The following is a 25513-nucleotide window of genomic DNA, read 5'->3' on the forward strand; positions in this document are numbered from 1 at the left end:
ATTTCCATCAAAACTATTTGCATTCTTATTTCTTAAGTAAAGCGTACAATGTTTGAATATATAAGAACATATATACCGGTATATAGAAGATATATGAAACATAAGAATATATGCAGAAGTATGCATTTGCTGGTGAAACTATTTTACAAACATCACAGTACCGCATCAAAAGGTATGCAGAGATTTTTAGTCTTAAAAAGAAAATTCCCAAAATGCCTTTATAGAGACGTTCCCAGTTTCCTAATAGTTAATCAAGGCTGTGGACAGCTGAAAGCACACACACACACAGAAAACGGCCAGGCCTTCAACACAATGCACACTTACATGAACACGAAGCTTAAGGACCGTAATACATATGCTACTAAACAGCACGGAAGCATGTCACTTTTGAGCATATGCAACCAATGAGATTATTGGTAACATTCGTGCAAATGTTACCAATAATCTTATTGGCTGCAAATGCTCGAAAGTGGCATGCTTCTGTGTTACTTAGTAGCACGTGTATCACACAAGGACTCTGGTATTTTCCCTCTCTCACTTCCAGTATGGTACAGAAACAGCAGAAATTCTTGAAAACAAAATACCCATAACAACACAAACAAAAGTTACAGTCACACATATACATACACAATGTTTTCTGGCATGCACCAGTTTCTAAGAAATTCCTCAGAGCAATATTTATGAGGAGCATGAAGGATTCAGTAACAGTAAAAGACAATCTGATTCTTAGACATAATTTTGTAAGAAAAAAAAGTATGATTTACGAACTGGGAAACTTGATAATTGAACAGGAAAGGTAAAATACTGCGCTGTAAAAGTAAGTTAGGAATTCTGCAAAAATATTGCACAAGGAGAGAAAAGAGTCCTATAAAACAGGCAAATTACTAAGGTAACTGAAGTATGAATTTCAAATTTGAATTTTGCTTGGCAATATTTTTATTTAGATTTTGTTTTTATAGATTTGATAGGAAGGTCTATGTTAATAACTTCATACACTAGATATACAGAATGTTAGAGCACTAAAAATACAATATTGTGTTAATTGGACAAAATATGAGTAAATCTTGCCGATATTGAAGAAATTATTTTCCTGTCTATTTCAGCAAAAAGGAGATTCCATTTTTTAATACTCTCTTAAAAATGTATTTTTTTTCTGTACATGATTGAACGATTCTTGTTTTTTGGTTGAAAAAAGTAAAGTATATGAAAGGAATAACAAAATAAAATAAAAAATCAAGACAAGAAAAGCTGTTTCACATCCTCTCTTATGCTCATGAAAGTGCTGTGACAAACACTTTTTAGCACTTCTTCTACTGCAACTTCAGAGATTTCATCGTAAAAGTCTTTAGTCTTGACAGGTAAGTGGCCAGCTAGCTCACAAAGAGCTGGATTGAATCCCATGTCATCTTTAGCACCGTGCGAGAAATCCCTGGCAAACACAAATATTCGAACAGCATCATAGTTTTCAATTGTATTTTGGTTACCATTGCAATATTCAAAATTACTTCCTCGAGTAAAGAACAAATTGTGAGCGATTTTTCTCTCCAAGAAAGTCGAGAGAAGTCTCATTACGTTTGATATAACTTTCAACATTGACCCATCAGTGACTTCATCTACAATCTGAAAAGCAAAACCACAAGAAGGAAAATCTATAATCTCATGACAATCACCGGCCAAGCATCTAACTCGTGCGTTTTCTAAGTAAAGACGTTGCTTCAAATAGTACATGTGGAAATGTTGATGGTTTACAGATGCATAAGCGCCTAAACTATTAAAACCTATTCGTAGGTCTTTACTACGGCTTAGGAGCATGGTTTCAATGACAAGCTTCAAAGAATCACAAGATATCACCTGCGGATGACAGGAAAACACATCGGGGACAAGGAGGCTATTACAATGCTCGAGAGGGCTAACATTAGCTATAACTAAATTAGTTGGCATAGGCTTCTTGTCGAATTCACAAGGTCCATTATACTTCCAGTGCAAAGGCCTCAGCTCAAAAAGGATCTCTTCAGGTTTAACATTCCTAAAATTAAATATATCCGGGTTGAATGGTTGCAAGACATCTGTTATAAATTGAGGTTTCCTACGTTTGAGTGCTCTATCGGGATTAAGCTGAGCGACAAAGTTATATTTGCCTGGTAGTACCTTTGTCTCCAAATTCAAACGGTACCTGAAGATTCCCAATTCATTTGCATGATTCCATAGCATTTCCAAGAATTCATCGAAGGAATGATCATTGGTATGACCACCCTTTATGGATAGAGCTCTCGTGTCATACTCAAATACTCTCCGACATGACAGTACACAAAGGTTACTAGACATCCTGGACATGAATTCAAATTTCTTGATGACGAAAATGTCTAGAAATTTAAATTTATTTGCTAGCTTTGTCTCACCAAAGTCAGTATTTAGATGAGTAATGTAATTAACTAGGCTAAACACTCGATCAACACTAACAACTGAACTGCCTCTACAGCGACAAACTTAACTTGTGTATGGTAAATAAAGGGGTGTACTTGGTTATAAAAGTAGTTTTCACAACTAATTGATTATTTACCATTGAATTCATCACAGCTTCACTCATTAAAATTCATTACAGAGGATCTTGATATGAGTCATGATTCTTGTAGGCACCCTCTCCTATCACACTAATGAGATATCTATCTCACAATATTCAGCAAGATGTTTTGACTTGACTTATTCACGTGTTCTTTACCAACCTAGGGCTTTAGGATAAAAAAAAAACAGAAACAAAATTAGTGTATTAGATAATCAGTTTTTAGAGATAGACACAGAATTTGACGCATCAGAAAGATAAATAAGTAGACACATAAATTTGTAAATATTTATAATATATATGAGATATTCCTCACCATATGCAGGGCTTGATTTCTGCATGGGCAACATGGGCATTTGCCCAGGGCCCCATGTTTTTGTGGGGAGGGCAAATTTATAATAGTATATATTTTACCCAAATTTTTATAAATTTTATTTGGAAATTTAAAAAAATCTTGGAAAATCAAAGAATTTTCCCTAAATAACATCATACTATTTTCAAAGTGTCCATTATTAGCAAATCCTATTAAATATCAATTTTAATATTATAATAATCAGTAATATAGACTTTAGACAGCATGTATTACAATGTTAACTCCATGACAGAAATATGTTTCAATGTGTCACAGTCTTTCGTTTGCAATGCAAAACTTTATGCATCTGATCTTGCAAACATGTTTTCAGGCAAACTGCAACAATTTTCATCCTTGGTTCAGGTTGGTGACACAATGCCACAAATGTTAAATAGCACCAGAAATTTAGAAGAGACGTTTCTCCAAATGTTGAGACGGCATTGAATCGTCATTGACAACATCACCAATATCGAACTGTTCGAGAGAAAGATCATTCTTATTATTAAAAAAGGCTAAAATCATCAGTTTGCTCAAGTGTTTTACAAGAAAAACCTGTTATTATTACTTTACTGAGTATTGAAGCTCAAATAACTTCAAGATTAGATTTTGATGATATTATCAATGATTTTGCCCATATGATATATAATGCTGAACAATGTTAAAAAAATCTAGGCTGCTTATCAATGAGAATTCCCAAATTGGTGACGCTAGTTGTAAGAAAGTGTGCAAACTTGAGAGTGAGAGACATGGTCAGTGAGCAAACAAAAGAATGACTTAAAGAGTTTAGAAGTATGAGAGTGACTGAAAGAGTGTTCAAGCATGCGAATGAATAAAACAGTGTGCAAGCACACCTAGAAAGCGTGTAAGCATAAGAGTGACTAGAGAGCGTATGAGCATGGGAGTGTAAGCGTGAGAGTGTGTAAGTATGGGAATGATCGAAAGAGTGACTTAAGGAGTGTATAAGCATGGGAATGACGAAAAGAATGACCTAGACAGCATGGGTACAGGTTGGCAAGCTATCAAAAGAATGACCTGCGGAGTTTGCGAGCATGTGAGTGACTGAAACAATTTAAGCACAGGAGTGACTAAAAGAGTGACACCAGATCCGTGAAACACCGAAAGAGTGATCAAGAAAATGAATGTGAAAGCATGTAAAGACGGTGGCAAATTTGAACAATGAGTGGTTAAGAAAATTAGACTGGAGAAGAGCGGAAAAAATTCTGTGTAGAGCACGGAATGTTGTCTCGGTCTCATACACCTCGGGTTATCGAGACTCCTCTAGATTATTTAAACAAACACGTGGAATTATTTTTAAAAATGTACAAAAACTAAATCAAAATCACAATATTCACAACACCAAATAACTTCAAGAAGCATAACAAATTTTGTGTATACAAGTTTTAAAAGAATTACATAAAAACTTACAGCATTCTATCCAGATCATGCCCACAAATTCAGCCACATCTCCCATTTGTTTACATCTAATATAATCGACTTTGATTTCTCTGTGACACAGACATTTACATCATTTCTTTACACAAAAAATGTCTTGAACTTTCATAAATAACTATTAAATATGACAAGATATTTTCAAATATCTTTTAAAAACATTCTCAATTGTAAGAACAATATAGAGTATAAAGGCTAAATGTTGATTTTCTGAAAAATCACTTTTAAAATGATATGCCATGATAGTCAAGACCGTTCGAATGTTTGTTTATGTTTTCGAAAAATTCTGTCTTGAGCTACTAACCCCAGTAGGTATAGAGGACTCTAATTTTTCAAGTCAAGTGAGCTACTAAATGAGCCACGTCGAGGTTGTAAGTATAATGTTTGCGTTGTTATATAATATTGCATCTCTTAAAAGTGAGACTTTTCCCCCCTTTAATTTCAAAATAACTAACGCGTAATTAAATTCACCTCAAGTCATGGCCGGGTGGTCCTTAAGTGCATAAGAGGCCTCCTCATGGGCAGAGATGTCAGAGAGTGGCATGGGGGGGGCACAATACTCCCCCAGTGTCAATGACCGAGGCGAATGATCTGATGTTCTGATGTATGTGCATATTTTTATGAATTTTCATAATCATCATATCATGCCCCCCCCCCCCCTGCCTTTCATGTTATCTCCGCCTATGAGCCTTGTGATAATGAGATTTGGTACTGCGACTTCAGAGAGTGAGTGAATAAATAGGTAAGCAGGTTCAACAAGCTAGGTAAGGACCCCAGATGCAGGGCCTGTTTCTCTAATCGGGTACAGGCCCAGGGCCCCAAAATCGGCAGCTTTTTGTGAATTAGGTTCTGCCCAAGAGCCACCTTCCTCTGCTTACGCCTCACCATCGAAGAAGACTAAATTTTTGTGGTCCCAAAAATTCACATTTGCCCAGGGTCTGAACTTACAAGAAACGACCCCTGCCAACAACATCACTTTGCCTATGGATTCATAACACAGTTGAGATGATTCTGCTTCAATCTAGAGTTCCTAAGGCAGGATTTCTGGCATGTTTCCAGGGACAGAGGTTTTAGTGGGGCCCCCCCACCCTCATAGTGATGTTAAAGAAAATTTGCTCTGTTAAAAGTAATAAAAAAAGTAAGTATACAGTTGATTATGGGGCCCATGGCTCAATTTATAATTTTCTCTATTGTCATTACTGAGATGAATAATTTTTTTTTAAATGATGGGCGAATGTTTAACAGCAGGTATTGTTTCTTTTTATTAGTCTGTGATAATTCCTGTATACAATGCTGAGAAATGGTTAGATGAATGCTTGGATTCAGTTTTAAAGCAAGAGTTCAAAAGTAAATTTGAAGTGTCCATTTACGATGATGGTAGCACTGTAAGTATTCATATAAATAGATTTAAAAAAATCAGTATTCATTCACACAATGTGAGAATTTCTGTAATTCCCACATTCAGTAATTGTCAAAATATTAAAATTTTTAGGGTGACATTAAATGTTCATGTTGTTAAGTGTGATGGAATCTTAACTGATAAACCAACAGGACCCCAAGTTGGACTAGGGTCGGGCACTGATCCATAGGGGAGCGATTGCCCTACCCAAGAGCTAAATAATATGAGAAAATGTCTGTCCCATAAAGTATGAGGTGATCCAATGAATCTATACAATCATTGCTTCTCCTGACACATCGCCCTGAATATGTGCCCGTCTTTGCTATTTTCACAGATGAAGGTGTTTGCCTCTATTCCAATCTCAGTTGAAAATGTCTACCTCAGCTTCATTTGTGGCTGAAGATACCTATTTCCTCTCCATTAACAGCTGAAGATGCCTGCCTCAGCTTCATTCATGACTGAGGGTGTCTGCCCCCCACCCCTTCGTGCTTTACAGACCATTTCAGTCAATTTTAGCCATTGCCCCGGATGAGGGGGACTGGGTGGTGTCAGGTGCTTAATTTTGCATATAAAATACATGAACATGAATATAAAAACACATTATTTAAAAAAAAGTATGTACAGATTTTTAAATATTTCTATTATACAATATACAATTTATTCCGATGAGCTCTTCTGATGTTTTTTTGGCTCTATTGAGCTTGAACCCTTTGTTTTTCTCTGTAGCCAAGTGCCAGGTCCTGAACCACCTCCTCATTGGCTTGTTGTCTCGGGTGAGCCCTCCTCTGTGGACAGGCAACAAGCCAAGCCCTGGACCACGCTTCTTCCCTCGTTATCTTGTTGGCTCGGATGAGCCCTCCGCCATGGCCAGGCCAGGTCCTGGACCACGTCTTCCCTCGTTGGCTTGTTGACTTTACAGACCATGGCCCAGTGATTGTACCAGTGGAAAATTTCTCATATTTATGGAAAAAATTGGCTGAAATTTATCCACGTAAGAACTTTCTTGGCATTTGTGGGAAATTTTGAGTTCATCAACCGAAATAATAAAAAAAAAATTATACATGCATACAAATTATACATACTTTACTAAGGGTACTTGACTACATATATTCACCGATATCTGACAGCACATTTTTCGAAGTGTGTGAGAAATTTACTCAAAAGAGAAATTTTTGAGGGAATTTTTTTTGAGTAAATATCCACGAAGGGATTAAAAAGTAACAAAAAAGATAAAAATTCAATAATTTGAAAAACACAAACGCTGTAGTTTGCACAGAAAGACACAATTATTTCGACAACGAAAATTTGTTGTCTAAATAGTTTATTGCCGAGAGGTGACAACGAAGTTGGAAATTTCTTTACAATGCTATCTGCCAATAACAACTGTAATTATTTTGACAATGAAATTTTTTGTTATTGAAATTTTTTTTTGTAGAAAAAATGTCAGGATATCACCCGCACGCAATATTTCCGATCCCACGTTGCAGGGATACTGTACTGAAACTGCTTACTTCTATCCGGCTAGGTTGAGCATGAATTTTTTTATCTGAGCAGATGTATTGAAAATAAAATTTCAATACAAATTAACTAATTAATTACAATAAATAAATTACAAAAATCATATTTGTGAAAATTGACTATGGGTATCTTAGGAAGAAATTTTATTTTTGCGCTCCCCAATTCATCCAACCACTGATTGCCGCTGGATTGAGATCCTTTTTTTTTCACCTCAAAAAATAACTTGCTATTACTCACCTCTCTTCAATTTTTGTATTTTTTTTTAACTATAAACATTTCTCAGCTGACTAATCAATGAAACTATCTTCTAGGACAATTCTAGAAACATTCTGAAGGAGTGGCAGAAAAAGTTTGATGATGCAAGCATTCCATTTATTTTTTCATGTGGTACAGTCGGAAAACCCAGTGGAGGTAAATGTAACATACTATCCAAAAAAAATAGTGAGTATCATTACTGTGACCCAATATAATGACTCATTGTACATTAAAAATTTTGACAATTACTCGTGTTTATATATTTTCCTTCTTTTTATCCGTGTAGTTGGTTATGCCAAAAACCGTGCGGTTGAACAAAGCCATGGAGAATACTTATGTTTCTTAGACTCGGTATGTATGTATACACACACTTCTTGAAAAAAAAAAGTTCATGCATTCTAACTCTTTAACACGAATTAAAACATGCATTAGTTTTATGAGAACATGCATGTTTTGGTGGAGGTTTGGTGAATGACAATATTTGTGTCAGAATGATGACATGCTCTTTGAACAAGTTTTTCACAGCTTGCAACAAATCACAGCGAGACATATATTTTACATCATTTGGCATAACTATTGATAAGTGAATGTGATCATTAAGAAAGCTGAAGTACTCAGCAGATGTCATTTTATTTCTGAATCTTGTGTTCAGAATGATAGAAACAACTCACAGATTAAAACTCTGCTCCCCCGCATCATGGTGGTGGTTGGCTGAAGTTGGTTTTCTGTGGTTCCCAACTTCGAGGCATGAGTGCAAACCAATCTCCTCATTAAAAAGCCTTGCCACATAGAGCAACAGACCTGCAATGGTACAAATATTCAATCATTACACTTCAGTCATAGTTCCAAAGATAGGTGGCAGCCCAAAAATTTACACAGAACACTATACTCGCCCAGACTGTTAGGTACACACTGTTAGGTTTCTGGCACAATGCATTCGGTAGTGAATTTCCCATGATGATAGACCAGCGTTGTGCTTCGGTTTGAAAAAAAGAAAGACGGCAACACTTCCTCCTGAGTAGGAAAAGCAACACTGCGCACAGTAGGTGCTCTAAAATATGTTAAAACTCTTTTTGGCCTATCATGTACTTTATTTCATGTTAATTTGTCTTGTCACTAAGTGCCAAGGGATAAGATGTCTTTGAAAAAGATTTTATAATCCAAAGATTTTATACTTCATACAATAGAACATGTAATAGTTCTGAATTATTAGTCCTAGATTTCGTAAATTGATTTTTGGCCGTATGTCGGTAGAAGCTGGGGGGCATAACTCATTGGATACATTTATTTTGAGGTTTGGCTCTGTGGTACACAGTAGAATCTAACACAAATAAAACCCCTAATCCAGCAGATATCAGACTGGAGTGTATCGGATTACCAAAATTGCAGAATTGCTGGAAGTCAGTTGGAAAAACCCATTGAAATAATATAAACTGCGAGAAGGCTTGCAGTGACATGTTTTTTCTTCTATATGTGAAGAAAACCTGCTGTAAAACCACTGGAATACTGGATGGGCTGGACTTGCGCACAGCCGAATTATCAAGAATCTACCGTATTTTAAATTTTTAAGAGAAGGTAAAGCCAAGTTTTTCATTGCATGTCCTGCTGACCTCTTTGATTACATATCGACAGGATACTTCAAGATGGCAACAACTCAAAAAATTACATTTTCGAGTTATGCACATTACAAGATTGGTAGAATACACATAAAAATTTCCACCAAACACTTAAACCCTATTTGCTCGTTATTTCTTCTTTTCCACTGCAATTTAATGTAGACTGACTCCTATTGAGTTCCATACAAAGGGAATCATTAAAATGCTGATATCTCAAAACAGGGAATTTTGCATTGTTGCTGTCTCGAACCAGTCCGTCAATATACAGTGATACCTCAGCTACAGGGCATTGAAAGTGTTTTAGGCTTGTGGGATGGCCTTGCTTGTCTTGTGCTTTATGTATGAGATTTGAATTTCTGAATTAATTCTATGGGCAGTAGCATCAGAGCTGGAGTTGGTGTGGGTGTTTGAGCACCAATATTATTTTGTAAGTTGAATCACTCCTAGAATTAATTGACAAATGAAAATTTCTTGCCAAAAAATTTCAAGCTGAGCACCCACAGATATAAAAGACTTCCGACGCCTATGCGAATGACAGAGTATTTTTTTATTCTTCATTGCTGATATGGTAAGAATCAATTCTCTTTGGCATAATCTTCAAGTGACGTCATATGGGTTTTGGAAAATTATAGCATTTCTTTACTCATGCCACCAGCAACTATAAAATGTTTCAGTGGTGTGATGACAGTAATCAACGTGGAACATTTACTTCAGGGACCAGAGTAACAGAGGTTTCAATTTTGAGAACTGTAACCCATTGGTAGATATGGAGGGGGTTTCATCCTCCCCCCTGTACAAGTAAAATTGGTTCGCATTAACAGGAGTGGGGAAGACATATTTTTGGAATGATAATATTCTTTTGACTGAAACTTATGATCTTGTTGAAAATTACAACAGGAAGTAATTTTCTTCCATTTCCTTTTTGTCAGGATGATGTTATGGATCCTGTACGTTTAGAGAAGCAATATGAGGCATGTATAACTAGAAATGATACTGTAAGTATTAAGTAATAAATATACCGTCGAGTCTGGATGTAACAAAGTCACACGAAATCGTGAATCTATTCATAATATCTGATATTCGTTATAACCAATATGAAATATGTATTCAAGATTAATGAAAAAAAATTTTACATCTTTATAGCGTTTTGGCCAAAAAATTAACTGCTGAAGGCTGAAACTTGATCATAAAAAAGAGAGGGAAAAAACGACTATTATTATTTTTTGTCAGGTTAAATTAACCATAAACTTTCATTTTCTAACATCTTTAAATTCTCAGCAGTCAATATTTTCTGTTTACAAAGAGGATGTACAGATAGGTTTTCGAAAATGTCTTTGGCCAGTGTTACACTGTAAAAGTGTGGAAATAATTTAAAACTGATAAGTAACCAATAAGCTTATTGGTGGCATTTTCAAATTTTATAAAATAAATTTTATAAAACTTTTATAGCCTAATCTTGGCCTGCAGGGCAGATTCTGTTGTCACCAATTTTGTTTTATTTCCTTTGATTTATATTTCTTTCGCTTACAAATCATCAGATGTATTTTGTGATCTTATTGATGCAATAATTTGGTCAGTTTAAATTTCTGCATTAGAAGAATAAACTTTCAAGTAAATTTTTAAGTCATCAACAAGACCCAGATTGATTTCGAGATTCAAAAGAACTCGTCTGATGATTTGAGATCTGTAATGAACTTTGACACATTTTATTATCCCCATAACTGGTAAGCGAAATGCTGATATGTTCCTCAGTTTAATGTTCATTATATGTGCGGGCACAGTTATCAACCAGCAAAAACTTCTTCGACCCTGTTTGAACATTTCGTTGTCAAATTCTTTCATCAAAAAGTTCCCGATATCATTCAAGTTTTATTTTTTATTTTTCCTGTATATCACTGGTAAATGATCTGTACAGTTCATAAAACAATGGGAAATTCCAGAATTTCCGATTGATTTGTATTAGAGAAGTGAAAACGATTCTAAAGGCATATGCATGTCTGAAATGCATTGCTAGGGAACCATGATAACCAAAGAAAACATTCTGAAAGATTATTGAGGCACAGGAACTATTGTTGCCTGACAGTTTTTTTGCTCATTCCGTGCATTTTCCCAGCTCTGACAAACTTTTAAAGCAGCTTATTGTTCAAGTCTCGGTATATAGTCGAATCCCATTATAACGAACTCCAAGAGACTGGAGAAATCACTTCCTTATAGCGAAATTTCGTCATAAAGGAATTTCAGGCCTTCGTATTGTTTCTGTATAAACTCATCTGGGGGATTACAAGTGTTCGTTAAAACGAGATTTTTGCTATAACGGTATTCATTAAAATGGGATTTGACTGTATGTGTAAAATCTGGCTATGATTGGTCTAAAATTGTACATTTGTATAGAGAACACAAACACGCAGGCAGGCAGACAGACCTTCCTACTTACCTTAGTTTACTTTCTGATCTTGTACAGGATTATGTTACATAATCCTGTAAAAACACATGATTCTTGCAAACATGTTGTTTTATCTTATATTCATAAATATGACAATTCATCAAATGCATAAAATCCAAAAAAATTTCAGAATGGGTGCATATATTTTTGAAGGTTTATTGAAACTATCACTTTTTTTATGATTTTCAAAAAAATATTGCTCATAATATTTTCATAACATCAGCTTTCCCCTTCCCCCGCAGGTGGGATTAAAATGGTTTTTATGTGGAAAATATTGCAATCTCTATCAATTCACTAAATCCCACAAGTGGGGGAAAAAACCAATGTTATGAAAATATTATTAGCAATATTCATTTGAAAAATCATTAAAAAAATGATTGAGGTTTAATAAACCTTTTCTTTTTTTTTTCAAAAATATGCACTTATATTCTGATAATTCTTTGATTTTATGTATTTATATGCATTAATGCTAAAAAAGCCAAAGTATTTTCTAGAGATACCGTCAAAAGTGTTCATTTTTTTTAGAAATAACATCAAAATTCTTGTTACTAGTATTTCTTTACGGAGCAGCTATTATGAACTGAAAATTAAAAATGCCTAAATAAAAAATATGTAGAATTGCATATGCAATATATACATATATTGGTGAATTTTTTTTTTTTTTGCAAATGAATCTGCACTAAGAAATATAAAATATGAATTTTTTGAACACATATCTGGTATTTTGCATGGTGATTTTTTTTAATGCATATTTTCTCATTTTTTGGTATGTAATTTGGAATTTTTAACTTTTTCAGGATTTTTTAGCACATTTTGTGTTTTTTTAATGCAATTTCATTATTGCAGGATCACGGGGATGGAAAAAAATTCTTATATCCAATACTTTGCAATATTTGATTTCTTTGCAAGTGGGCTAGACTGCATACATGTATTTCAGGCGAATATAGTAGCTTAGACAAATTTTGTTTGTCAATTCTTTGTTTCATAAACACAGATATTTTCTGTTTCTCTTTTGAAAATTTTAGATTGTTGGATGCAAATTCCATAGAGTACCAGCAACTTCCACTCCAAGATACACAGAGTGGGCTAATAATTTGAACGAAGATCAGCTGTACTCACAAGTGTGTTCAGTTACTTTGAATTTGTAAATCAATGAACTTGAGATGCGTCAAGTATGAATATGTTTAATTTGTGTAATCTTTATAGAGTTATGTGTTGCCTTGATATTTTTAGATGTATACAGCTTTTGGTCCTACTGTCATAATGCCTACATGGTTTTGTCACAGAACAGTGTTCACAGACATCAGTGGATTTGATGAACGGGGAAAAGTGATTATTTTTTCCTTCTCGTAAAAACCTTTGTCAACTTCTGATTTTAAACTTTACTTACTTACTTATCATCTCTTTTCTTTATAACCATACCATATCTGCCAACTTTGGAGAATAAGAATTAGGGAGGTTTTTGAGTGGATCCAAATTCTGCATAAAAAATAAATATAAAAGTTATTTTTCAAATACAATGAAAGGATTTTTCATTAATAAAAGTAAAATTTTAGGGATTTTTCCACCGTGTCATCTTGCAAGCCATTGCAGATAGGGCCAAGTCACCAAACAATACGTTAAATTACCTGTCATTATTCTCATGTTGTTTTGAGATGCATGTACTGTTGAGTAGAGGTAGTATATTTATATCCCATTTGTGAAAATAGCACCTTTACAAACACCAGAAGGATGGCAATCATTAGTAATGCATATTTTATTCAAAACCATGCCATAATCTACAAATCCTGTAGATTGCAATCTTTAAATCTCATCAGATAAAAACTATGTCGAAATTCTGCAAATATGTTTAGCACATATTGTAGGTGGTAAGCTGAAATCCCTATCCTATTTTGTCTGACCGGAATATCTCACAGCTTTAGAAATTTGCCAAAAATGGCAAACTATCTTTTGCTCACATTTTAATAACAGGGAAAAGAGACAGTGTTTGAAATTGAACTTCCCCCTTTTTTCCTCATTCAAGTTATTGAAAGACTACGGTACAGATAATTCTTAACCTCTCAAATATTTCTTCTTAAAGCATACTTATCCAAATTTTTACTACTTTCTTTCTCCTTGCCCTCCTGTGGGACTTCTGATTCCCCACCTCTGATGAGAGCTTTCATCCTCTTCCCATGTCCAAAAAAGCCTCTAAAACATACCCATACTCCAGGTCCGTCACTTGGGGGGGGGGGGGGTTGAAAATACACTAAAAATGGTATATATATATATATATATACACACACACACACACATTGAGTACATGTGTTTTGCCCCCCCCCCCCCGGAAAAAGTTGAAATGACAGCCTTGCCATACTCCCTATCTGTGCTGTCTTTAGTCATTAAAGGGTTAATATGTAAAAGACAAAGAAAGAGTACTTTTCTTCCAAGTTTATGTATACCATATCTTATCCTTCACGTGTATATACACAGTATAAAGTTTTATGTGCTGCACGCATACAATGTGTTGGGAACACTGGAACTAACCTATGTGCTGATATATAAGGAAGAAAAAGGAAAAAAATGAGACGAAAGGAATGTGTGTACACTGAGTATCATAGTTAGCAGAGTTTCCTCAACCTTTCTAGACCCAAGAATCAGCAAAACATCTGAAAAAATTTGACAGGCTGCTTACTCATGTGGATTTTTTGTTATAAAACTGAATTCGTTAAAATAAGTTTAATTCAATTAGAATTACATTTTCAAATCTGCCCGGAGACCACCTGTCTTCTCTTTGTGGACTACAGGTTGAGAAATGCTGCTCTATAAATTTTTCATACAGCACCACACCAGCAAAGCACTCAAAATAGTAAAAGTAAAATTTATGAACACATCCCCACCCTTCAAAAATAAATGTTTCCCTTGCAAGAAATGACTACAAAAATATGGTTCTTTTTGACAAATTAATTATTCTCTATCAAATATTTTATCAATTTTCGTTCTCTAAATGTTAAACTCTAATGTTGATATTATTGAGCGTCATTTGAAACTGCCACCTTTATGCATTTAATATTATGTCTGAACTAACCTATTCAGTGTTGTTAGTTTTAAGCATCTTGAAATATTTTATCACATTTATTTCATTATTGAGGTGAGTTTTTCTTCTGCTTTTATGTTATGCTCTACTTAAATTGTATATTTAACAAGAAAAAACGTATATTGTCCAAAATAATTCTGTAGAAAGTAGAAAATTATTTTACAATCATATTAAGTATTTATTCTTTGTATGACATGGTCACTTTTAAAATATTACATGCAATCAATGTGTGTGTATTTTCAATGGGAATTTTTATTGAAAAGCCATATTTCAGGTTTTTGAGGTGACAGGGAATCATCAAAAACTGTTATGCATCAAAAAACCTGCCAATCCTATCTATTGTATATGATATACCACATGTATCATTTAAAAATATTTAGAATTGACTTCCAGTGATGTAAATTTTTCCATATAATTTTTCTTTAAGGGAACTCCGGAGGATCTGATTTTTTTCTACGCACATCTAAGAAAGATGAAGAAATTGCATAGAGTTGACAAGGATCTTCTTATGTATAGATATCATTCAGAAGCTGCGACATTCTCCATTCTCGAGTAGCAATAGTTTTTCTGCATATTCTACGTAATTTCTTTCCTCTAATAAGTGATTACATTTTCTAATCTGGTCTTCATATCATAATTGAAGAACTGTGTGAACAAACCAGGGCTATTAGATTTCAAACGAACATCCCTGTAGTGGTCACCACCTATTAACCCCTATTCTGAGTTCTGTTGAATGGCCCGAAGAAATTTTTTAACTGACATGTTTAGACCAAATTTTTTTAGAATAATTTATCATATGCTCGGATGTTATTGCTAGAAGAATGTAAGGATAGCAAAATAGATGCGAGGTTGAGATTTTTCGTGTTATTTTTCCAACTATTATATAAATTTCTCCCTTTTACTTTCTTTCATTTGATAACCATTCAGCTATGATGAATCAGCATTAGTCACGGTTATTTTTTTTCTTCAAGATTAAATATTTTGCATATGAATTTATACTGTTCTTATTTTTGTTTTGTTTGAAAAGGGACACAGTCTGGGATATTCGCTTAAAAGAAATGGAAACAAATGTGCTTCAGAACTGGAATCACTTCACAATATGGAATGCTGGAAAGCAGGGTCGGAAGTTTTACAGATCTTTAAGCTCAACGAATAAGAAAAAAGTAAGTAGTATAGCAATACTTTAAATTGCTGGTTTCTGTGATTGTAGAATGTTTGTAGGTCATTACACCATGGTTTAAAGCAATGTTTCTCAACCTTTTTACCCTTGAAATGATACTTGTGTTCTAGGGAACCATCAAGTTGCAGGGCTGCCCTAGAACATTAATAGAACTATTTACATCACTGTTATTTGTTAGTCTTTGGTTTGGAAGTTAGAACAGAACCAACCATTTTGTCTGTAACTAGAGCAGACTTTCCCCCCTCCCCATTAATGAACGATACAGTGATCAATGTGAACTGTATATAAATATCAGTATGGACCAGGGCTGGACAAATCTATTGCCTAGGGCATATAAAATTCCACTTGGGCGATACTTTTTTTGACCACATGCCCAACACGGGCATGTAAAAAAATCCAAAAATGGGGGGGGGGGGAGAAGGAAATGTTTTTAGGGTTTATGGGAAATTTTGAGGTCGAACAAATCAAATGAAAAAAAAAAAAAAAAAAAAAAAAAAAATATATATATATATATATATATATATATATATATTTTTTTTTTTTTTTTTTTTTTTTTCTCATTATTTAAATTCTTCAGTAAGTATTTTCATCAATAGATGGCAACACATTCGTTTTGAATGTGTGGGGAAAATATTATGAAAAGGGGAATTCTGTTAGGCCTTACTATAAAAGTTTTATGAAAGTTCTTTTACGAAACTTGACAAATGCAACCAATGAACTTATCAGTTATATTCACTCACACAAATGTATGCTCATTGGTTGCATTTGTCAAGGTTAGTGTTTTTTTAAAATGGGAAAATTTTTCAGCCACCTCATTAGGCAATTTACCCTTGTATTTGTAATACCAACCTTAGACTAGGTGGTCATTACTGATCAAAACTCAGGGGGAAAAATTGTCCTAATGGTCCGAGTAACGATGCTCCTCTTCGTGGCCGAATAACTGAACACATACTCATTGATGAGTCGTCTTTCAAAACAATAATCATATTTATTTTGATTAAGGAGGATAGAGAAAAGTGCTATACAACGAGCACATCACACCTTACAACACCACCCCAATAATAATAAAAAAAAAAGAATCCCCAGGGGAGAGTTTTTTTCTTTTCTGCTCTCTGTGGCTCCCGCGCTATCTTTTTCAGGGTAGTTTTTCCCTCTTTTGCTTCTTCGTTTACCAGCTTCCCTGACGATTCGTCCCGGAACCTTACTGTCCATGTGAAAAATTCGGTGGCATTGTAGAAAACTTTGAGATTTCATTAAACAAAGTAATAATTAAAAAATTTTTTTTAATGTTGTGCAAGTTCTTAATTTTCTATATTAATCTGTGTATTTTCATCAATACATAGCAACACATTCATTTTGAATGCATGGGGAAAAGTTGCTCAAATGGGGAAACTAAGCAATGTTTTTTGGGTGTGTAAAATATTGATTTGAGTATTTATTTTTTTAAGTTACATGCACGGTTGGGCATGTAAATTTTTTGAGATTTGTTCAGCCCTAGTATGGATAAAAAATTTTTTACAATATTTTAATCATTAAAATCTGTGATTGTGTTTGGTCTGAAAAATTATTGTTTTCCATACATTATGGTGTTTTTAAAGTTTTGTGGCCTTGTTATTTAGGCCCAGAGATATTCTGAACACATTGTTTACTGGTTATGAGTTAACTCAAGTTTCCATACTCGTACACAACGAAGGGTGGTCCCAAAAATTTTGTCGTCTGAGGCGAATAATTTTCTGTTTCCCTTTAGACACGACTATCTGAAAAGAGTTTTCTTTCTTTGCATGTATTACCCTAATACATTGGTTCCAAAAGTGTGAGTCATGACCCCTGGGAAGGAGCGGACCCTGCTAATGATTTGGAGCAGTAATTCTTGAACTTTGGCCACCCGTGGCTTCCTTGCTGTGACAACGTTTATCCATGGCTCCCCAGAATAGTCTAGAAGAGAACCACTTCAAAGCACTAGATAGGCAATCATGAATGTCAACAGCTTGCTGGGATGCTGTTGACAAAGGTTGGTAACTCCAACTTTGAGAAACACTGGTCTAATCTCATAGAAAAGAGACAGACAATAAATAACCCAAACATTTAAGGTGCTCTTTGTCAGAGACAAACTTGGCACCAATATAGTGTTGACGTTTCTGGCAATATTTTGAGCTGTAAAATTACACTAGCGAAATAAGTTGGGTCAAAAAAAGCAAAATATAATGCAGTATTATTTTTGAAGCATTGTGAAGATTGCCACAGAAAAATGAAATAAAAATAGCAACTTTTTATGACACATTGTTTGCAAGAAGAGGAGCCCATCAGATGATTCCAATAACAGACTGAAGGAGAACAGATATAGGTATACAGAAGTGGCTCTCAAACTTTCTTAATCTGTGGTTTCATTGCTCTAATCAATGTTCATCCATGGCTCCCCAGAGCAGCCTAACAAAGAACCACTTCAAAGCAATGAACAGGCTCATATGAGCCATGCCTCTGACAAAAGTTGGTAATGCCCCTAGGAACCATGATGCACACTTTAGGAACCACTGACCACAAAAACAAGCAGTCAAAACATTCTGTACTGAAGCTGAACCATGCTAGAGATGGGTCTATCCCTAGTGTGATGTTGGCCGAAAGGGGCATTTATCACAAGATGAACAAAGAATCCAAACTTGCTAAGGTATTTGGCCAAAAGGAAAGTAAACCAACCCCCATCGAGAGGTTAGCGCATCAACTTTTCTGGGTATTAAAAACAAGCCTGCCATTCAGAATTGGCAATAAATTGTAGGTCCCGGTCTAATTAGCCCTCATGTTCAGAAAATGACCGTGGTGCGACATAAATGATCGAAGTAAACCAAAAAAATGTTGATAAAATCGAGAAGACCCTTTACAAGAAACAGAAGGAACTTAATTTTTTAAAGATAAGCTTCTCTATAGATCTGGACCTGCTGAAGAACCAGATACACCCAGTTTCCCATCAATTATGTGATTTCGAACCTTCCTGAAGGATGGATGCTGCAACTAGAAAAGATATAGTCCGGCTATGTTCAGCCTATCTGTAGAGCAGGGCCATCATTTTCAACTTTTTCCAGCGAGGGGGGGGGGGGGCAAACTTTTTCTTGGGAGGGGCAAGCAACATGTGCTCAATGTATGTATATATATATATATATATATATGTATACCATTTTTAGTGTATTTTCAAAAGCCCCCCCCCCCCCCCAAATGACGGGCCTGCTGTAGAGACTGGTTGCATTTTTTGGAATGCAGCAGAAGAGAAGGTGCATTGAGATGAATTGAATATTGAATAGCAAGGAGTTGAATAGAACATTTCAAAAGTATTGTATTTATGTGTGCATATATTTAACCACTCATGGTTTCCCCTCAAAATGAATTTGATGTGTGAAGACACAGTCATAACAAATCTATCATAAAAAATGCCACCCTAGGTGGCTGTCTACTTGCCTTTTGCCTGGCACCAGCCCCCGTACGCTCAGCCAGTAAAAGAGTGAGCTTTTCCTTAAAAAACCAGTCTATAATGCAGTAGTTTAATAAAAATGGCTATATTTTTTTTAATAAGAAGCCCCAGAATTTCTAAAGAACCTGGACATTCGCCAGAAAAATCTGAATATTAAAACATTAGAGAATAGCTGCAATACCTCTCATTAAAGTTTAATATTATGTATCATTACAGTGCAATCTCTCAAAACGGATCTCCTCTCTATAGGGCTATTCGTTTTTGGTTCTGAACTTTTCCTAAATACATTTGGACACCTCTCAAACGACGCAGTTTTCTGAAGAACAGGAGGGTGGTCTTCTTAAAGAAGATTTACTGTGATTTCTAATATTGAAAATTTTAAATTTGTAGGTCCAGGCATTCTGTGATGTTGATGTTAAGAAACTAATAAAAGGTGTCTACATTTATGAAGAATCGGAGGTGAGGTATTTAATTTATGCTTCCAATTTAATTCCAATTGAAAATATATGGAATTCAGTGGTCACACTCAAGATGTTATGCTTTTTGGAGAAGGGGGGGGGGGCATGTTATAGAAATGTTTGATTTGGGAAAAAGTACCAGGACTGTGTGTGTGTGTGAAGTTTGTCCGTCCGTCCTCTAGCAGGGACTTAATTAAAAGTATCCAATGTAGTACACTATCCTCGCTCGCTCAATTTTATGAACTGAGACAGTTTTTGGAAATTAGTTCTTTTTTCCAGAATGATTGCCATTCCTTTGAACAACTTTCCGACTTACAAACTTTTGCTTGTAGGAACTAATTGTTCACGTCTGCTTCAGTTTGCAAAAATGATCCTCAGTTATAAAAGAGCTCTCCACAGAGAGCAATCAGGCCTACAGTGTTTGAAATTCATGCACAACATAACAGTCAAAATAACCTGCATAGTTTTTTGCTTTAGAAACCGGAAGGCAGATGGCATCACTTCTTCAACATATAACTTAGTATTACTCAGAAGCAAATTTCATTTTAAGTAAAAATTCATTTGAAGTTCTTCATAGGAATATATCCTTTTGGGAAAAAAAACCTACAGAGATGAGACACAGTGGTGTATAATCCGCACTAAGAAATTCCTATGTTTTTTAACATATAAAATTTGCTGATTATAAGGGGGGAAATACAGTAAATATAGCATGGCAATGACTCTTGCTTCAGGTGTTTCCAGACTGTGAACCAAGGACTTCATTGCTTCAAGGAGCATTTACATTGCTTTTCTCAAATTATTTGGCTAGAATATCAAATTAAGGCACCTAAATAATGACTTTTTGATTTCTCATTTCAATTTATACCTCTTAATAAAAGAATGTATTCGGCAGATTTTTGTGAAACTTTTTTCATTCAGCTGTTTCACTGGCATATGTTTGTAAAATATATTTATTCTACAGGAGATACCAAAGCCCAGAGTACCCATTGTGCATTTCACAGCTGCTACGCCACCTTTTATTATATGTGTTAAATTGGTGAGTATGAAAAATGATCCCACAGAATTCACCGTAAAAGCTCTCTTATAAAAAAAAACAATCACCACAGTGCACTGGAATGCAGCAGTGTTTCTCAACCTGGGGCATGGCCCTCTTGCAGTCTTGAAATATTCTGGGGGGAGCATGGCCAATCAGCTGACTTAGGGAGGGGCACGAAAAGTAAAACAATTCTTATGTAAAGCTTTTATGTTTAATAGGGTAGGTAAAAAAAAGTGAATACTTTCAGAATGGAACAGAACTGCCATAGAAACAGGGCTTCTTAATGTCTGGGCCTGCTTAGACACAGCCAGGAGGGGGGTGGGAGAAACTCGAGTGCATAGGAGGCCTCACGATAATCGAAATACCGTGATTTACAAAAGTATTATTAAATTTATTACCTGTCATATCTAGCTAAATATGGGACCATAGAACATCATTTTCCCCTAGGGCCCAAGGTATTGAGATGCCCTGAAAAGAGCCCCCCCCCCCCACTACAAGTACTTTCACTAAATAAATATCCAGACATCAACCTTATGTATAAAATATTTGTTCACTATAAATTTACCCAAAAAATCAGTCAAGTAGGAAGGAAGGCTTGCTTCTTGATGGAACCCCCCCCCAACGAGAAGAAAATATGTTATAAAGGAGCGGGGGGGGGGGGGGCACACGGATGAAAAAAATGTTAAAAAACACTGGAACACAGCGGATTCAATATAGGAAGCTTTGCTCATAGCAACAAATACAGCATACAGACAGTCACAGTTGGCTTTGATGTGCTCAATGTGTCAAAGCATTACATGTCAAATTATTTTTTTGCATTTAATTTTATGTTTCATGCTTCTAAGTAAAATTTTTGCTCTAAAGTTGAAGCATTTGAGCAAATATTTTTTTTCTCGCAATTTAAATGAGACAGATGGTGAAGTGCAGGCCGTCATTTCAACTTTTTCAAAGGGGGGGGGGGCAAAGAACATATACTTAATGTATATATGTATATGCCATTTCTAATATATTTCTTAAAGCTGGGGGGGGGGGGGGACAAACCTCCCAATGACAAAAGAATAAAGTTTGTTTTCTTATTCAATTCTCTGAACACTTCTCCTAAATCGAAGTGATGAAGTTTTGAGAATGTAATTATTAATTAGATTGATTTATGTGAGACAAACAGTAGACTCTTGCTAATCTGGCACATATCAAACCAGGGTGTGTCGGATTGCTGGATCACTAGAAGTTAGTTAGAAAAGCCTATTCAAATACCAAAATTCAGGGCTTCTTAGCACCTACAAGGGTGACTTTGCACCATTCCTAAAAAAAAAAAAACGATTCAACTTTACCTAGCAGCTATTCCAGTGAATATTTCAAAATAGTTTTGATTCTACCCAACAGGACACATTATAGATCAAGTCTTGTATTTGGGTTATAGATGTGTTTGCCATTTTGTGACTGAAAATTTTTATTTTTCTAGACAAAAGTTCCAGCTGAAATCGAGCAGCACAAATGTATTTAGTAAACAATCTTCAAAATGATGGATGCATTGGTGACTAAAATATATGAGTTGGTTGATAATGTCTTCTGTTGGGCAGAATTGAATCTGGAAATACTCATGAGAATAATTGCTAGGTGTAACGTTGAATTCTGTTTCTCAGTAGCCATGCAAAGTCACCACCTGCAGGTGCAAAGTAGCCCTGGATTACAGTAACATAAACTTCTATGCACAGGCATGTTTTCTTCTTCTTGTAAAAATGCTGAATTACTGGTCAGATTAGCTCACAGCCAGATTATCGAGGGTATACTGTATTTGTAATGGTTGGTAATTGGGGAAAAAAGCCACATATATCCCCTTAAGTGGAAGTATTTTGACAATAGGAAAAAAAAGCGGTTGACTCTTGAATAACTAGCACGACTGCCAGGCTACTACCAAAAGCGCTTAAATCACTAAATTCGAAAAAAGTGCACCTATAGTCATCCCGATAATTTTGATTCCATCCATGCAAACTGTTTTCAAGTAGGAAATTTCTCATTGCCTAATTGCCTAATCCATGCAAATTGTATTTTATTTTTAAGTTTGTTATACAATGAACTCTGTATAACATAATATAACGATTTTCAACGTATAAAAATGTTGGTTCCATGTGGTTCGTTAAATCAGAGTTCATTATGTCAGAATCCGACAATAAATATGTTTGCTTGATTTTTTTTTTGTAGCAAATGACTGGAGGAAATTTTGAAGAGAATCTTTCGTCATTGCACCTCCGAGAAGGCGTCGACTACTTTCATTTCAACTGATTAGGAATCATTTCTAATTTGAATCAGCTGTCATTTTTTTTCTTGAATTTTTTTATTGTTATTTTTTTTGTATAAAATATGTTATTGTTTTTTAATAGCGTAACAAACCTCTTTATTTTTTCTTATGGATTCAAGAAATCCATATGCAATAACTGCATAGGTGCCGATTCCTTAACTTCACAGGGGTCTGTCCAGCCGGAATTTGGGTCCGGAAAACGGACCCTTCACAAAATTCCGGGGCTAAAAAACGGACCCTTCACAAAATTCCGGGGCTAAAAAACGGACCCTTCACAAAATTTGGAGGATAATAAACGGATCCATCACAAAATTCCAGAAAACGAACCCTTCATGAAAATTACGTCGTAAAAAACGAACTTTTGCGACTGCTGTGCGACAAAATTCTTATCAGTTATGACCCTAGTCGTAATAGAAAGCCATTGATCTTTTTTTTTAAGCATGCATGGCCACACACCACCACCCCCTCCCCCATAGATGAGTAATCTTATCTATAGAAGTTGTTGGTTGGATACCGGAAAACATGACCTTGAAAAGGCGATCGGAGAAAGAGCGTGACCTTGAGAGGGCTTTCCTTGTTTCTAGTCTTCTTGTTAGGACATCCCGCTGGTTGACCACGGATTGACCGCGTCCGATATTTTATCGCACAACCTATGCCATTATGCAAACGCTTTAGCCCCGCACTTCTCCTCAAATGGTCTTTGAATCACAACCTCTTGTTAGTCGTAAAATCGGCGTAGTTGATGCTTATTGTAGAATTGGATTTTTTGTGCACGTTTTTTTTCCAGTATTGCGCTTTCATTTTTGAAAATTTAATATGAAGCGTGGTCGACCATCAACAGGTGGAAATTCAAGGAATAGTGATTACTACATTAAAAAAATACGGCCAACTGACGTTCGGGGATGCAACTCCATAACATCGTTTTTTAAACGAGGATCTGAAAATGTCACCAAAAAGACGTCAGATACAGATAATTCCAATTGTGCTAACCCGGAAAAAATTACTGAAACATTGCTTCCTTCATCGGTTTCGAACCACGCTGTCGAAACCTTGGAAACGGCGCGATACATTACCGATTTATCGGAGGCGCCTAAAGACATTACCGATTTATTAGAAGCGCTGAAAGACATTTCGGATTCTTCGAAAGACATTGCCGATTCGTCGGAAGCGGCGGAAGAGATTACCGATTTATCGGAAGTGGCGGAAGACATTGCCGATTCGTCGGAAGCGGCGGAAGAGATGACTGATTTATCGGAAGTGGCGGAAGACAATTCCGTTTCTTCGAAAGACATTACCGATTCGTCGAAAGCGGTGGAAGACATTGCTGATTTATCGGAAGCGCTGAAAGATGCTACGAATTCGTCGGTAGAGCCGGATTTTAAGAAAATTTCATCTACAGAAGCTAGAAAAATGGGTTCAAAAATACCGAATTTGGTGAACATCGCACGTTTTGAGAAGCTTCACAGTTGGCTATGCTACAGCATTTCTGCATCTGGCTTTCTTTGCAAAATATGTTCTACATTTTTTTGATAAGGGACCCTGGATTGACCAAGGGGTGCAATTTGGTGATCACCCAAGACGATGTGTCAACAAGCATATATATAGCCAGAAACACAAACAAGCTGTGAGTGCATCCAAAACTAGGAAAATGGTAATAAAAATGAAATGAAATAGGAAAATGAGGTTGCTGTTTAATTAGTATTACTTTCACTGCTATTTTGAACGTTTTCACAAAAATGAGGTACATTTTCACAAAAATAAGGTACATTTTCACAAAAATAAGGTACATTTTCACAAAAACAGGACCCTGTGCAAAAAGTCTGGACAGACCCCTGCTTCATCTAAAAGAGCGTTGATGGTTAATCGGGGGGGGGGGATTTGAAATGCATACTTGCTATTATGCAAGGGAGATTATTATTTGACCATAAAAAAGTGGTGACCATTAAGAAGGGGGTTTACTGTATTTATCTCACATATTTGAGCATTTCTGCCCCCCTTTAGAATTAATTTTAAAATGTTCAGTAGCTTCATTTCCTCTCCCCCCCCCCCACCATTGGGTATTTTTCATCAATTTACCAATAATCAGCAACTTTGCCTACTTTTGGCATCATATTTTGCAAAAATTAGCTATTTCTCATATTTTTCTTGAGTAAACATGACAAGCCCAGAATCGCAAAGGACAGAGGGATTCATTTTAGGAATGTAGTTTGATTTGATTTGGGGATTTTCAGGAATTTTTCTAGAAAGATATAAAATCAGGAGAATTTCTTTATATAAAGGAGAAGATTTTAATAAGACTGAAAAATATTGAAAGATTTCTGGATAAATCAGATGCATTGGCACCTATGTGTAACTGGATTTTATTTACGATTCACAAAAAATTAATTAAAAAACAAATTAATGCATATAACT

The 25513-nt window shown here is 35.4% G+C and overlaps 2 protein-coding genes across 6 annotated transcripts; one reads left to right on the forward strand and one right to left on the reverse strand.

Moving 5' to 3' along the window:
- Positions 1 to 467: 467 nt before the first annotated feature.
- On the reverse strand, positions 468 to 4450 carry LOC149090231 (GDP-D-glucose phosphorylase 1). 2 transcript variants are annotated; one of them, XM_089233093.1, is made up of 3 exons: positions 4338 to 4450; positions 2561 to 2729; positions 468 to 1620 (listed from the first exon to the last, which is right to left on the reverse strand). In XM_089233093.1, the coding sequence occupies exons 2-3, from the start codon at positions 2585 to 2587 to the stop codon at positions 1234 to 1236; spliced, it is 414 nt and encodes a 137-aa protein (XP_089089219.1). In that variant the 5' UTR covers positions 2588 to 2729; positions 4338 to 4450; the 3' UTR covers positions 468 to 1233. The 2 variants fall into 2 exon arrangements, with proteins under 2 accessions (XP_089089219.1, XP_089089208.1); XM_089233082.1 differs by having other exon boundaries at positions 468 to 2729.
- A 135-nt stretch (positions 4451 to 4585) lies between these two features.
- LOC149090232 (queuosine-tRNA galactosyltransferase-like) lies at positions 4586 to 23180 on the forward strand. 4 transcript variants are annotated; one of them, XM_089233114.1, is made up of 12 exons: positions 4587 to 4732; positions 5630 to 5746; positions 7590 to 7689; positions 7820 to 7884; positions 10079 to 10120; positions 12618 to 12713; positions 12826 to 12921; positions 15096 to 15220; positions 15696 to 15831; positions 19699 to 19767; positions 20728 to 20802; positions 23005 to 23180. In XM_089233114.1, exons 1-12 carry the CDS (start codon positions 4715 to 4717, stop codon positions 23083 to 23085), a joined length of 1020 nt encoding a protein of 339 aa, XP_089089240.1. In that variant the 5' UTR covers positions 4587 to 4714; the 3' UTR covers positions 23086 to 23180. The 4 variants fall into 4 exon arrangements, with proteins under 4 accessions (XP_089089257.1, XP_089089240.1, XP_089089249.1 ...); XM_089233106.1 differs by having other exon boundaries at positions 4589 to 4732; positions 10079 to 10144; XM_089233131.1 differs by lacking the exon at positions 5630 to 5746 and having other exon boundaries at positions 4586 to 4732; positions 10079 to 10144.
- Positions 23181 to 25513: the final 2333 nt, after the last annotated feature.

This window comes from Pholcus phalangioides, unplaced genomic scaffold, assembly GCF_987345545.1.
Source record: "Pholcus phalangioides strain wild (caught in Gottingen) unplaced genomic scaffold, Ppha-v1.0 ptg000001l_1, whole genome shotgun sequence".
Taxonomy (NCBI): domain Eukaryota; kingdom Metazoa; phylum Arthropoda; class Arachnida; order Araneae; family Pholcidae; genus Pholcus; species Pholcus phalangioides.

Excerpts from the sequence above, each read along its gene's own strand:
- LOC149090231 (XM_089233082.1), bottom strand. The coding sequence starts at position 2,334 with ATGTCCAGGATGTCTAGTAACCTTTGTGTACTGTCATGTCGGAGAGTA.
- LOC149090232 (XM_089233106.1), top strand. Across the intron at positions 5,747-7,589 it reads TTTACGATGATGGTAGCACT|GACAATTCTAGAAACATTCT; the intron begins GTAAGTATTCAT and ends ACTATCTTCTAG. Across the intron at positions 12,922-15,095 it reads GATTTGATGAACGGGGAAAA|GGAACTCCGGAGGATCTGAT; the intron begins GTGATTATTTTT and ends TTTTTCTTTAAG.